This window comes from Salmo salar, chromosome ssa01, assembly GCF_905237065.1.
Source record: "Salmo salar chromosome ssa01, Ssal_v3.1, whole genome shotgun sequence".
NCBI lineage: Eukaryota > Metazoa > Chordata > Actinopteri > Salmoniformes > Salmonidae > Salmo > Salmo salar.
In genome coordinates, this window is record NC_059442.1 from 110,042,837 (window position 1) to 110,058,794 (window position 15,958).

Consider the following 15,958-nt stretch of genomic DNA (forward strand, 5'->3'; position numbering starts at 1 on the left):
ACCAGGTTATATTACTGTGGTGAAACCAGGTTATATTACTGGGTGGGAAACCAGGTTATATTATTGTGGGAAACCAGGTTATACTCGTCTGTTTCTCTTTTATATTACTGTGGGAAACCAGGTTATATTACTGTGGGAAACCAGGTTATATTACTGTGGAAAACCAGGTTATTTTACTGGGTGGGAAACCAGGTTATTTTACTGGGTGGGAAACCAGGTTATTTTACTGGGTGGGAAACCAGGTTATGCTGGTCTGTTTCTCTGTTATATTACTGTGGGAAACCAGGTTATATTACTTTAGGAAACCAGGTTATATTACTGTGGGGGAAACCAGGTTATATTACTGTGGGGAAACCAGGTTATATTACTGTGGGGAAACCAGGTTATATTACTGTGGGGGAAACCAGGTTATTTTACTGGGTGGGAAACCAGGTTATATTACTGTGGGAAACCAGGTTATACTGGTCTGTTTCTGTGTTATTTTACTGTGGGAAACCAGGTTGTATTACTGTGGGAAACCAGGTTATATTACTGTGGGAAACCAGGTTATATTACTGGGTGGGAAACCAGGTTATAATACTGGGTGGGAAACCAGGTTATATTACTGGGTGGGAAACCAGGTTATTTTACTGGGTGGGAAACCAGGTTATTTTACTGGGTGGGAAAACCAGGTTATTTTACTGGGTGGGAAACCAGGTTATACTGGTCTGTTTCTCTGTTATATTACTGTGGGAAACCAGTTTATATTACTGTGGGAAACCAGGTTATAATACTTGGTGGGAAACCAGGTTATAATACTGGGTGGGAAACCAGGTTATAATACTGGGTGGGAAACCAGGTTATTTTACTGTGTGGGAAACCAGGTTATTTTACTGGGTGGGAAACCAGGCTATTTTACTGGGTTGGAAACCAGGCTATTTTACTGTGGGAAACCAGGCTATTTTACTGTTGGAAACCAGGTTATACTGGTCTGTTTCTCTGTTATATTACTGTGAGAAACCAGGTTATATTACTGTGGGGAAACCAGGTTATTTTACTGTGGGAAACCCGGTCATTTTACTGTGGGAAACCAGGTTATGTTACTGTGGGAAACCAGGTTATTGTACTGAGGGAAACCAGGTTATATTACTGTGGGAAACCAGGTTATATTACTGTGGGAAACCAGGTTATACTGGTCTGTTTCTCTGTTATATTACTGTGGGAAACCAGTTTATATTACTGTGGGAAACCAGGTTATAATACTTGGTGGGAAACCAGGTTATAATACTGGGTGGGAAACCAGGTTATAATACTGGGTGGGAAACCAGGTTATAATACTGGGTGGGAAACCAGGTTATTTTACTGGGTGGGAAACCAGGTTATTTTACTGGGTGGGAAACCAGGCTATTTTACTGGGTTGGAAACCAGGCTATTTTACTGTGGGAAACCAGGCTATTTTACTGTTGGAAACCAGGTTATACTGGTCTGTTTCTCTGTTATATTACTGTGGGAAACCAGGTTATATTACTGTGGGGAAACCAGGTTATTTTACTGTGGGAAACCCGGTCATTTTACTGTGGGAAACCAGGTTATGTTACTGTGGGAAACGTGGTTATTTTACTGAGGGAAACCAGGTTATATTACTGTGGGAAACCAGGTTATATTACTGTGGGAAACCAGGTTATATTACTGTGGGAAACCAGGTTATATTACTGTTGGGAAACCAGGTGATATTACTGTGGGAAACCAGGTTATACTGGTCTGTTTCTCTGTTATATTACTGTGGGAAACCAGGTTATACTGGTCTGTTTCTCTGTTAAATTACTGTGGGAAACCAGGTTATATTGCTGTGGGGAAACCAGGTTATATTACTGTGGGAAACCAGGTTATATTACTGGGTGGGAAACCAGGTTATACTGGTCTGTTTCTCTGTTAAATTACTGTGGGAAACCAGGTTATATTGCTGTGGGGAAACCAGGTTATATTACTGTGGGGAAACCAGGTTATATTACTGGGTGGGAAACCAGGTTATATTATTGTGGGAAACCAGGTTATACTTGTCTGTTTCTCTGTTATATTACTGTGGGAAACCAGGTTATATTACTGTGGGGGAAACCAGGTTATTTTACTGGGTGGGAAACCAGGTTATATTGCTGTGGGGAAACCAGGTTATATTGCTGTGGGGAAACCAGGTTATATTACTGTATGGGAAACCAGGTTATTTTACTGGGTGGGAAACCAGGTTATACTGGTCTGTTTCTCTGTTATATTACTGTGGGAAACCAGGTTATATTGCTGTGGGGAACCAGGTTATACTGGTCTGTTTCTCTGTTATATTACTGTGGGGAAACCAGGTTATATTACTGTGGGGAAACCAGGTTATATTACTGGGTGGGAAACCAGGTTATATTACTGTGGGAAACCAGGTTTTATTACTGTGGGAAACCAGGTTATTTTACTGGGTGGGAAACCAGGTTATACTGGTCTTTTTCTCTGTTATATTATTGTGGGAAACCAGGTTATATTACTGTGGGAAACCAGGTTATAATACTGGGTGGGAAACCAGGTTATATTACTGGGTGGGAAACCAGGTTATATTACTGTGGGGAAACCAGGTTATATTACTGTGGAAAACCAGGTTATTTTACTGGGTGGGAAACCAGGTTATTTTACTGGGTGGGAAACCAGGTTATTTTACTGGGTGGGAAACCAGGTTATATTACTGTGGGAAACCAGGTTATATTACTGTGGGAAACCAGGTTATATTACTGTGGGAAACCAGTTTATATTACTGGGTGGGAAACCAGTTTATATTACTGGGTGGGAAACCAGGTTATTTTACTGGGTGGGAAACCAGTTTATTTTACTGGGTGGGAAACCAGGTTATTTTACTGGGTGGGAAAACCAGGTTATTTTACTGGGTGGGAAACCAGGTTATATTACTGTGGGAAACCAGGTTATACTCATCTGTTTCTCTGTTATATTACTGTGGGAAACCAGGTTATATTACTGTGGGAAACCAGGTTATATTACTGTGGAAAACCAGGTTATTTTACTGGGTGGGAAACCAGGTTATTTTACTGGGTGGGAAACCAGGTTATACTGATATTTTTCTCTGTTATATTATTGTGGGAAACCAGGTTATATTACTGTGGGAAACCAGGTTATAATACTGGGTGGGAAACCAGGTTATATTACTGGGTGGGAAACCAGGTTATATTACTGGGTGGGAAACCAGGTTATATTACTGTGGGAAACCAGGTTATACTGGTCTGTTTCTCTGTTATATTACTGTGGGAAACCAGGTTATATTACTGTGGGAAACCAGGTTTTATTACTGTGGGAAACCAGGTTATTTTACTGGGTGGGAAACCAGGTTATACTGGTCTTTTTCTCTGTTATATTATTGTGGGAAACCAGGTTATATTACTGTGGGAAACCAGGTTATAATACTGGGTGGGAAACCAGGTTATATTACTGGGTGGGAAACCAGGTTATATTACTGTGGGAAACCAGGATATATTACTGTGGGAAACCAGGATATATTACTGTGGGAAACCAGGATATATTACTGTGGGAAACCAGGATATATTACTGTGGGAAACCAGGATATATTACTGTGGTAAACCAGGATATATTACTGTGGGGAAACCAGGATATATTACTCTGGGCAAACCAGGTTATATTACTGTGGGGAAACCAGGTTATATTACTGTGGGGAAACCAGGTTATATTACTGGGGGAAACCAGGATATATTACTGGGGGAAACCAGGATATATTACTGGGGGAAACCAGGATATATTACTGTGGGAAACCAGGATATATTACTGTGGGGAAACCAGGATATATTACTGTGGGGAAACCAGGATATATTACTGTGGGAAACCAGGTTATATTACTGTGGGAAACCAGGTTATTTTACTGTGCGAAACCAGGTTATATTAATGTGGGGAAACCAGGTTATATTAATGTGGGGAAACCAGGTTATATTACTGTGGGGGAAACCAGGTTATATTACTGTGGGGGAAACCAGGTTATATTACTGTGGGGGAAACCAGGTTATATTACTGTGGGGGAAACCAGGTTATATTACTGTGGGAAACCAGGTTATAATACTTGGTGGGAAACCAGGTTATAATACTGGGTGGGAAACCAGGTTATTTTACTGGGTGGGAAACCAGGTTATTTTACTGGGTGGGAAACCAGGTTATTTTACTGGGTGGGAAACCAGGTTATTTTACTGGGTGGGAAACCAGGTTATTTTACTGGGTGGGAAACCAGGTTATTTTACTGGGTGGGAAACCAGGTTATTTTACTGGGTGGGAAACCAGGTTATTTTACTGGGTGGGAAACCAGGTTATTTTATTGTGGGAAACAGGTTATATTACTGTGGGAAACCAGGTTATATTACTGTGGGAAACCAGGTTATATTACTGTGGGACACCAGGTTATATTACTGTGGGACACCAGGTTATATTTCTGTGGGGACACCAGGTTATATTGCTGTGGGGAAACCAGGTAATATTACTGTGGGGAAACCAGGTAATATTACTCTGGGCAAACCAGGTTATATTACTCTGGGCAAACCAGGTTATATTACTGTGGGAAACCAGGTTATATTACTGTGGGCAAACCAGGTTATATTACTGTGGGAAACCAGGTTATATTACTGTGGGAAACCAGGTTATATTAATACCAGGTTATATTAATGTGGGGAAACCAGGTTATATTACTGTGGGGAAACCAGGTTATATTACTGGGGGAAACCAGGATATATTACTGTGGAAACCAGCATATATTGCTGTCGGAAACCAGGATATATTACTGTGGGAAACCAGGATATATTACTGTGGGGAAATCAGGATATATTACTGTGGGGAAACCAGGTTATATTACTGTGGGAAACCAGGTTATATTACTGTGGGAAACCAGGTTATATTAATGTGGGGAAACCAGGTTATATTATTGTGGGGAAACCAGGTTATATTATTGTGGGGAAACCAGGTTATATTAATGTGGGGAAACCATGTTATATTAATGTGGGGAAACCAGGTTATATTAATGTGGGGAAACCAGTTTATACTACTGTGGGGGAAACCAGGTTATATTACTGTGGGGGAAACCAGGTTATATTACTGTGGGGGAAACCAGGTTATATTACTGTGGGGGAAACCAGGTTATATTACTGTGGGAAACCAGGTTATAATACTTGGTGGGAAACCAGGTTATAATACTGGGTGGGAAACCAGGTTATATTACTGGGTGGGAAACCAGGTTATTTTACTGGGTGGGAAACCAGGTTATTTTACTGGGTGGGAAACCAGGTTATTTTACTGGGTGGGAAACCAGGTTATTTTACTGGGTGGGAAACCAGGTTATTTTACTGGGTGGGAAACCAGGTTATTTTACTGGGGGAAACCAGGTTATTTTACTGGGGGAAACCAGGTTATTTTACTGTGGGGAAACCAGGTTATATTACTGTGGGAAACCAGGTTATATTACTGTGGGACACCAGGTTATTTTACTGTGGGACACCAGGTTATATTGCTGTGGGGAAACCAGGTTATATTGCTGTGGGGAAACCAGGTTATATTACTGTGGGAAACCAGGTTATACTGGTCTGTTTCTCTGTTATATTACTGTGAGAAACCAGGTTATATTACTGTGGGGAAACCAGGTTATTTTACTGTGGGAAACCAGGTTATATTACTGTGGGAAACCAGGTTATATTACTGTTGGGAAACCAGGTTATATTACTGTTGGGAAACCAGGTTATATTACTGTGGGGAAACCAGGTTATTTTACTGTGGGGAAACCAGGTTATATTACTGTGGGAAACCAGGTTATACTTGTCTGTTTCTCTGTAATATTACTGTGGGAAACCAGGTTATATTACTGTGGGGAAACCAGGTTATATTACTGTGGGAAACCAGGTTATATCACTGTGGGAAACCAGGTTATATTGCTGGGTGGGAAACCAGGTTATATTACTGTGGGGAAACCAGGTTATATTACTGTGGGAAACCAGGTTATATTACTGTGGGAAACCAGGTTATACTGGTCTGTTTCTCTGTTATATTACTGTGGGAAACCAGGTTATATTACTGTGGGGAAACCAGGTTATATTACTGTGGGGAAACCAGGTTATATTACTGTGGGAAACCAGGTTATACTGGTCTGTTTCTCTGTTATATTACTGTGGGAAACCAGGTTATATTACTGTGGGAAACCAGGTTATATTACTGTGGGAAACCAGGTTATATCACTGTGGGAAACCAGGTTATATTGCTGGGTGGGAAACCAGGTTATATTACTGTGGGGAAACCAGGTTATATTACTGTGGGAAACCAGGTTATACTGGTCTGTTTCTCTGTTATATTACTGTGGGAAACCAGGTTATATTACTGTGGGGAAACCAGGTTATATTACTGTGGGGAAACCAGGTTATATTACTGGGTGGGAAACCAGGTTATATTACTGTGGGAAACCAGGTTATACTGGTCTGTTTCTCTGTTATATTACTGTGGGAAACCAGGTTATATTACTGTGGGAAACCAGGTTATATTACTGTGGGAAACCAGGTTATTTTACTGGGTGGGAAACCAGGTTATTTTACTGGGTGGGAAACCAGGTTATACTGGTCTTTTTCTCTGTTATATTATTGTGGGAAACCAGGTTATATTACTGTGGGAAACCAGGTTATAATACTGGGTGGGAAACCAGGTTATAATACTGGGTGGGAAACCAGGTTATATTACTGGGTGGGAAACCAGGTTATATTACTGGGTGGGAAACCAGGTTATATTACTGGGTGGGAAACCAGGTTATTATACTGGGTGGGAAACCAGGTTATTTTACTGGGTGGGAAACCAGGTTATTTTACTGGGTGGGAAACCAGGTTATACTGGTCTGTTTCTCTGTTATATTACTGTGGGAAACCAGGTTATACTGGTCTGTTTCTCTGTTATATTACTGTGGGAAACCAGGTTATATTACTGTGGGAAACCAGGTTGTATTACTGTGGGAATCCAGGTTATATTACTGTGGGAAACCAGGATATATTACTGTGGGAAACCAGGATATATTACTGTGGGAAACCAGGATATATTACTGTGGGAAACCAGGATTTATTAATGTGGGAAACCAGGATATATTACTGTGGAAAACCAGGATATATTACTTTGGGAAACCAGGTTATATTACTGTGGGAAACCAGGTTATATTACTGTGGGAAACCAGGTTATATTACTGTGGGAAACCAGGTTATATTGCTGTGGGGAAACCAGGTTATATTGCTGTGGGGAAACCAGGTTATATTGCTGTGGGGAAACCAGGTTATATTACTGGGGGAAACCAGGTTATATTACTGTGGGGAAACCAGGTTATATTACTGTGGGGAAACCAGGTTATATTACTGTAGGGGAAACCAGGTTATATGACTGTGGGGGAAACCCGGTTATATGACTGTGGGGGAAACCCGGTTATATGACTGTGGGGGAAACCAGGTTATATGACTGTGGGGGAAACAAGGATATATTACTGTGGGAAACCAGGCTATATTACTGTGGGAAACCCAGGTTTGTCTTTAAAAGAGAGGTGTAGGGAAATAAACAGTAAACATTACACTCACAGACGTTCCAAACGAATAAAGACATTTCAAATGTCTTATGATGTTCAAATAATGAAAGTACCAAAGTGAAAATAAATATGGGTTGTATTTAAAATAGTGTTTGTTCTTCACTGGTTGCCCTTTTCTTGAGGCAACAGGTCACAAATCTTGCTGCTGTGATGTCACACTGGTATTTCACCCAGTAGATATGGGAGTTTATCAACCTTGGGTTTCTTTAGGAATTCTTTGTGGGTCTGTGTAATCTGAGGGACGTGTGTGTCTGTGACCGACCGCCTCGATTCTGTCTTATGTATCAACATTTGCTATGTTTTTTTTATTTTATTTTTTACATTGGATTAAAGCAGAGACTCGGAGCTAGATAATTGTATATACACTGCTCAAAAAAATCAAGGGAACACTTAAACCACACAATGTAACTCCAAGTCAATCACACTTCTGTGAAATCAAACTGTCCACTTAGGAAGCAACACTGATTGACAATAAATTTCACATGCTGTTGTGCAAATGGAATAGACAACAGGTGGAAATTATAGGCAATTAGCAAGACACCCCCAATAAAGGAGTGGTTCTGCAGGTGGTGACCACAGACCACTTCTCATTTCCTATGCTTCCTGGCTGATGTTTTGGTCACTTTTGAATGCTGGCGGTGCTTTCACTCTAGTGGTAGCATGAGACGGAGTCTACAACCCACACAAGTGGCTCAGGTAGTGCAGCTCATCCAGGATGGCACATCAATGCGAGCTGTGGCAAGAAGGTTTGCTGTGTCTGTCAGCGTAGTGTCCAGAGCATGGAGGCGCTACCAGGAGACAGGCCAGTACATCAGGAGACGTGGAGGAGGCCGCAGGAGGGCAACAACCCAGCAGCAGGACCGCTACCTCCGCCTTTGTGCAAGGAGGAGCACTGCCAGAGCCCTGCAAAATGACCTCCAGCAGGCCACAAATGTGCATGTGTCTGCTCAAATGGTCAGAAACAGACTCCATGAGGGTGGTATGAGGGCCCGACGTCCACAGGTGGGGGTTGTGCTTACAGCCCAACACCATGCAGGACGTTTGGCATTTGCCAGAGAACACCAAGATTGGCAAATTCGCCACTGGCGCCCTGTGCTCTTCACAGATGAAAGCAGGTTCACACTGAGCACATGTGACAGACGTGACAGAGTCTGGAGACGCTGTGGAGAACGTTCTGCTGCCTGCAACATCCTCCAGCATGACCGGTTTGGCGGTGGGTCAGTCATGGTGTGGGGGTGGCATTTCTTTGGGGGGCCGCACAGCCCTCCATGTGCTCGCCAGAGGTAGCCTGACTGCCATTAGGTACCGAGATGAGATCCTCAGACCCCTTGTGAGACCATATGCTGGTGCGGTTGGCCCTGGGTTCCTCCTAATGCAAGACAATGCTAGACCTCATGTGGCTGGAGTGTGTCAGCAGTTCCTGCAAGAGGAAGGCATTGATGCTATGGACTGGCCCGCCCGTTCCCCAGACCTGAATCCAATTGAGCACATCTGGGACATCATGTCTCGCTCCATCCACCAACGCCACGTTGCACCACAGACTGTCCAGGAGTTGGCGGATGCTTTAGTCCAGGTCTGGGAGGAGATCCCTCAGGAGACCATCCGCCACCTCATCAGGAGCATGCCCAGGCGTTGTAGGGAGGTCATACAGGCACGTGGAGGCCACACACACTACTGAGCCTCATTTTGACTTGTTTTAAGGACATTACATCAAAGTTGGATCAGCCTGTAGTGTGGTTTTCCACTTTAATTTTGAGTGTGACTCCAAATCCAGACCTCCATGGGTTGATAAAATTATTTTTGTGTGATTTTGTTGTCAGCACATTGAACTATGTGAAGAAAAAAGTATTTAATAAGATTATTTCATTCATTCAGATCTAGGATGTGTTATTTTAGTGTTCCCTTTATTTTTTTGAGCAGTGTATTACACTACAGTTGAGGAACAGTGGCAAAGTAATTCTGCTTTGAAAGTTGATGAACTTTTGAGAAAATGTCCCTTGAATGTTTTGGTACCTACTGGAGAGCTCTTCTTTGTCTCCACCCATTCAGCAATGTCGCTCTGTCTCTCTCTTGCTGTCTCTGTCGCTCTGTCTCTCTCTTGCTGTCTTGTCGCTCTGTCTCTCTCTGGCTCTCTCTGGCTCGCTCTCTCTCTCTCTCTCTCTCTCTCTCTCTGGCTCTCTCTGGCTGTCTGGCTCTCTCTGGCTCTCTCTCGCTCTCTCTCTCGCTCTCTCTGGCTCTCTCTGGCTCTCTCTCGCTCTCTCTGGCTCTCTCTGGCTCTCTCTCGCTCTCTCTGGCTCTCTCTGGCTCTCTCTCGCTCTCTCTGGCTCGCTCTCGCTCTCTCTGGCTCGCTCTCTCTGGCTCGCTCTCGCTCTCTCTGGCTCGATCTCGCTCTCTCTGGCTCGATCTCGCTCTCTCTGGCTCGATCTCGCTCTCTCTGGCTCGATCTCGCTGTCTGTCTGGCTCTCTCTCTCTCGCTGTCTGTCTGGCTCTCTCTCTCTCGCTGTCTGTCTGTCTCTCTCTCTCTCGCTGTCTGTCTGGCTCTCTCTCTCTCGCTGTCTGTCTGGCTCGCTCTCTCTCTCGCTGTCTGTCTGGCTCGCTCTCTCTCTCGCTGTCTGTCTGGCTCGCTCTCTCTCTCGCTGTCTGTCTGGCTCGCTCTCTCTCTCGCTGTCTGTCTGGCTCGCTCTCTCTCTGTCTCTGTCTGTCTGGCTCTCTCTCTGTCTGGCTCGCTCTCTCTCTGTCTGTCTGGCTCTCTCTCTGTCTGGCTCGCTCTCTCTCTGTCTGGCTCGCTCTCTCTCTCGCTGTCTGGCTCGCTCTCTCTCTCGCTGTCTGTCTGGCTCGCTCTCTCTCTCGCTGTCTGTCTGGCTCGCTCTCTCTCTGTCTCTCGCTGTCTGTCTGGCTCGCTCTCTCTCTGTCTCTCGCTGTCTGTCTGTCTGGCTCTCTCTCTGTCTGGCTCGCTCTCTCTCTGTCTGTCTGGCTCTCTCTCTGTCTGGCTCGCCCTCTCTCTGTCTGGCTCGCTCTCTCTCTGTCTGGCTCGCTCTCTCTCTGTCTGGCTCGCTCTCTCTCTGTCTGGCTCGCTCTCTCTCTGTCTGGCTCGCTCTCTCGCTGTCTGGCTCGCTCTCTCGCTGTCTGGCTCGCTCTCTCTCTCTCTCTCTCTCTCGCTGTCTGGCTCTCGCTCTCTCTCTCTCTCTCTCTCTCTCGCTGTCTGGCTCTCGCTCTCTCTCTCTCTCTCTCTCTCTCTCGCTGTCTGGCTCTCGCTCTCTCTCTCGCTGTCTGGCTCGCTCTCGCTCTCTCTCTCGCTCTCTCTCGCTGTCTGGCTCGCTCTCGCTCTCTCTCTCGCTCTCTCTCTCGCTCTCTCTCGCTGTCTGGCTCGCTCTCTCTCTCTCTCTCTCTCTCTCTCGCTGTCTGGCTCGCCGCTCTCTCTCGCTCTCTCTCTCTCGCTGTCTGGCTCTCTCTCTCTCTCTCTCTCTCTCTCTCTCTCGCTGTCTCGCTCTCTCTCTCTCTCTCTCTCTCTCTCTCGCTGTCTGGCTCGCTCGCTCTCTCTCTCTCTCTCTCTCTCGCTGTCTGGCTCTCGCTCTCTCTCTCTCTCTCTCTCTCTCGCTGTCTGGCTCTCGCTCTCTCTCTCTCGCTGTCTGGCTCTCGCTCTCTCTCTCTCGCTGTCTGGCTCTCGCTCTCTCTCTCTCGCTGTCTGGCTCGCTCTCGCTCTCTCGCTGTCTGGCTCGCTCTCTCTCGCTCTCTCTCGCTCTCTCTCTCGTTCTCTGGCTCGTTCTCTGGCTCGCTCTCTGGCTCGCTCTCTGGCTCGCTCTCTGGCTCGCTCTCTGGCTCGCTCTCTGGCTCGCTGTCTGGCTCGCTCTCTCTCTCGCTGTCTGGCTCGCTCTCTCTCTCGCTGTCTGGCTCGCTCTCTCTCTCGCTCTCTGGCTCGCTCTCTCTCTCGCTGTCTGGCTCGCTCTCTCTCTCGCTGTCTGGCTCGCTCTCTCTCTCGCTGTCTGGCTCGCTCTCTCTCTCGCTGTCTGGCTCGCTCTCTCTCTCGCTGTCTCTCTCGCTGTCTGGCTCTCTTGCTGTCTGGCTCTCTCTTGCTCTCTCGCTATCTGGCTCTCGCTGTCTCTGTCTCTCGCTGTCTCTGTCTCTCTCTCTCTCTCTCTCTGTCTCTCTCTCTCTGTCTCTCTCTCTCTGTCTCTCTCTCTCTGTCTCTCTCTCGCTGTCTCTGGCTCGCTCTCTCGCTCTCTCTGTCTCTCTCTGGTTCTGTGTCTGTGTGAGTTTCTATATTTGTCTGCCCTAGGACAGTCAGATGGAGCTCCTGCCTGCAGTGCAGTTGCACCACAGGGTTATTTGGACAGCAGCTGTAGCCTTGTTTCAACTCCTCCGATTAGGGAGGAGTTGAACACTGGCTGTCTACCAAATGGCACCCTATTCCCTATGTAGTGCACTACCTGGCACCCTATTCACTATGTAGTGCATTACCTGGCACCCTATTCACTATGTAGTGCATTACCTGGCACCCTATTCACTATGCAGTGCACTACCTGGCACCCTATTCACTATGCAGTGCACTACCTGGCACCCTATTCCCTATGTAGTGCACTACCTGGAACCCTATTCCCTATGTAGTGCACTACCTGGCACCCTATTCCCTATGTAGTGCACTGCATGGCATGGTTGTGGTTGGGTTGTGGTTACGGAAGTGCTGTTCTTGTGTTCTCTCTGGACAGTACGGTACTGAACTCTGTTCCTGTGTTGTTCTCTCTGGACAGTACGGTACTGAACTCTGTTCCTGTGTTATTCTCTCTGGACAGTACGGTACTGAACTCTGTTCCTGTGTTGTTCTCTCTGGACAGTACGGTACTGAACTCTGTTCCTGTGTTGTTCTCTCTGGACAGTATGGTACTGAACTCTGTTCCTGTGTTATTCTCTCTGGACAGTACAGTACTGAACTCTGTTCCTGTGTTACTCTGCGTTAGCTCCGTGACACCACATGGAGAGAGGAGGTTCATAGACTGGTCTCACTCCAGGTTATAACACCCTGTGACGCCGTGTCTGCTGAGTGCAGCCGTCAACTCCCCTACCAGACGGTGTTTAATAATTTAGTGATGGTCCCCTACCAGACGGTGTTTAATCACTTAGTGATGGTCCCCTACCAGACGGTGTTTAATCACTTGGTGATGGTCACCTACCAGACCGCGTTTAATCACTTAGTGATGGTCCCCTACCAGACGGTGTTTAATCACTTGGTGATGGTCCCCTACCAGACGGTGTTTAATCACTTAGTGATGGTCCCCTACCAGACGGTGTTTAATCACTTAGTGATGGTCCCCTACCAGACAGTGTTTAGTGATGGTCCCCTACCAGACAGTGTTTAATCACTAAGTGATGGTCCCCTACCAGACGGTGTTTAATCACTTAGTGATGGTCCCCTACCAGACCGTGTTTAGTCACTTAGTGATGGTCCCCTACCAGATGCTGTTTAGTCACTAATTGATGGTCCCCTACCAGACGGTGTTTAATCACTTAGTGATGGTCCCCTACCAGACGGTGTTTAGTGATGGTCCCCTACCAGACGGTGTTTAATCACTTAGTGATGGTCCCCTACCAGACAGTGTTTAGTGATGGTCACCTACCAGACCGTGTTTAATCACTTAGTGATGGTCACGGCGGTTGTCCTTAACTTCTCAGAGCAGACCACGGTGATGTAACCATCAACCAGCACAGAAACAGACACACATGGAACATTCTAGCCTTGTAATATATACAGAGATTTGTACTGACAGAACCAGATAGCATGGGACACCACTATACTGACAGAACCAGATAGCATGGGACACCACTATACTGTACTGACAGAACCAGATAGCATGGGCTCTTGACCCGCTCCACTACAGCCCCGTGGATAGGGGGTTGTGCCCGGCCCTCCATTTCCTGTCTTGCTGACGTTGAGGGGAAGGTGTTTGTCCTCGCACCACACTGCAAGATCGCTGACCACCTCCCTGAACTTCTGACCGGTAGTATAGATTGTTATCTGTTGGATTGGAGTGGGTCCAGGGTTGGACCGGTATGTGGATTGGAGTGGGTCCGGGGTTGGACCGGTATGTGGGTCCGGGGTTGGACCGGTATGTGGGTCCGGGGTTGGACCGGTATGTGGGTCCGGGGTTGGACCGGTATGTGGATTGCAGTGGGTCCGGGGTTGGACCGGTATGTGGATTGCAGTGGGTCCGGGGTTGGACCGGTATGTGGATTGCAGTGGGTCCAGGGTGTCTGGGGTAACTGTATTGATGTGAGCCGCCACCAGCCTTTCAAAGCATTTCATTTTTAGATGTGAGTGCTTTGGGTGGTAGTCATTTAGATAGGTAACCTTGGCGTTCTTGGGTACAGAGACTATGGTGGTCTGCTTTAAAGATGTAGGTATTACAGACTGGGTCAGGGAAAACACTTGCCAGCTGATCAGCGTATGCTCTGACTACGCGTCCTGGTAATCAATCTGGGCCTGTGAATGTTAACCCGTTTAAAGGGCTTACTCACATCGGCTACGGAGAGCGAGATCACACAGTCGTCCAGAACAGCAGGTGCTCTCATGCACGGTTCAGTGTTGCTTGCCTTGATGTGAGCATAGAAGGCATGTAGGTCGTCTGACCGGCCAGCACCAGACAGTATGACTGTAACTCTAGTAATAACAGCAGTCACCTGAAGTTAAACTTCTAATGAATCCCATTAACATTCCCTGGTTTAGATTCATGTTACTGATATAAACTCTAAATTAACATTCCCTGGTTTAGATTCATGTTACTGATATAAACTCTAGATTAACATTCCCTGCTCTGTTCCCTGCTCTGTTCCCTGCTCTGTTCCCTGCTCTGTACCCTGCTCTGTTCCCTGATGGGATTTGAAAGGGAGTCTAGTCTGTCTGATCCAGAATCCTCCCTTCCCAGACACACACCCAGGCCACGTGATGGTGTGTTCCTGTACTGTAGCAGTTGGAATGCATCTGAGTGGCTGTGTGACTGTGTGTGCTGCTGCAGCAGTGAGATAGATGGAGGGAAGATGAGAGAGTTGAGCCCTGCAGGCAGGCTGATAGACAGTGACATCAGAGATGGGTGATCAGCGGGGGGGAGAGGGAGAAAAGAGGAGGAAGAGGCACATCAAAGAGCGACAGGCTGCCTTTGAACTGTGTGATAGCAGCAGCTCTCTGGTGCAGTGTTCCTCTCTTTAGTTGTCTGTCTGTGTCTATAATGACTTCCATTATTATCTGTTATTATTCCTCCCTGCAAACAGTTGTGTTAATTCTGCAGACGTTTTCCCCCTGACTAAATGTTTCAGACGTTCATTGCTGGTGAGATTCTGCCTGTATTCCCTCCACCTTCTAGGGATAAAGTGTGAATTATTTGTACAGATGATAGTTTGAAAAGAAAAGACATCGAAGGCTCAAACGGTTAGTGTTTTTCTTGTTTCAGACGTTCAGACCTCTGGTGGGGAAGGCTACTCTGGGTTCCATCACGGCTGTCGAGTTCTTCTCTGACAGACAACTGGACTTCCTGTCTGACCACGGAGCATACCAGCCCTACCAGGTCAGTGGACACACACCCGTACACACATGATTACATAGCTGTGGTCACTGGCTCGTCTGTGACACGGTCAAATGAAGGTTCTGGTGGTCCTTATTCCGTTATGGTGTCATTTCCTGCTCCGCCAATCTGATATTATGGAGGAATTCTCCTAGGCGTCTCTGGAGAAAGACCTGGTCGTTTAGTTGGAGGAATTCCCCTAGGCGTTTCTGGAGAAAGACCTGGTCGTTTAGTTGGAGGAATTCTCCCAGGCGTCTCTGGAGAAAGACCTGGTCGTTTAGTTGGAGGAATTCTCCTAGGCGTCTCTGGAGAAAGACCTGGTCGTTTAGTTGGAGGAATTCTCCTAGGCGTTTCTGGAGAAAGACCTGGTCGTTTAGTTGGAGGAATTCTCCCAGGCGTCTCTGGAGAAAGACCTGGTCGTTTAGTTGGAGGAATTCTCCCAGGCGTCTCTGGAGAAAGACCTGGTCGTTTAGTTGGAGGAATTCTCCTAGGCGTCTCTGGAGAAAGACCTGGCCGTTTAGTTGCTCTTCGACAGTGAAGATCAACGGCTGACTGTATCAGTGGGCTGACTGTATCAGTGGGCTGACTGTATCAGTGGGCTGACTGTGTCAGGTGGGCTGACTGTGTCAGGTGGGCTGACTGTGTCAGGTGGGCTGACTGTGTCAGGTGGGCTGACTGTGTCAGGTGGGCTGACTGTGTCAGGTGGGCTGACTGTGTCAGGTGGGCTGACTGTATCCGGTGGGCTGACTGTATCAGGATGCAGCTTTTAAAGTGGATCATCAGTGTGTTT

The 15,958-nt window shown here is 46.5% G+C and overlaps 1 protein-coding gene across 9 annotated transcripts in view; it reads left to right on the forward strand.

Moving 5' to 3' along the window:
• Positions 1 to 15,958, forward strand: part of LOC106591006 (probable JmjC domain-containing histone demethylation protein 2C) — a 194,446-nt gene that overhangs the window by 71,366 nt on the left and 107,122 nt on the right. For all 9 annotated transcript variants that reach the window (XM_045687392.1, XM_045687416.1, XM_045687397.1 and 6 more), the window contains one exon: positions 15,058 to 15,171. In XM_045687392.1, the coding sequence (XP_045543348.1) occupies positions 15,058 to 15,171 (114 nt within the window). The remainder of the gene's footprint in view (positions 1 to 15,057; positions 15,172 to 15,958) is intronic.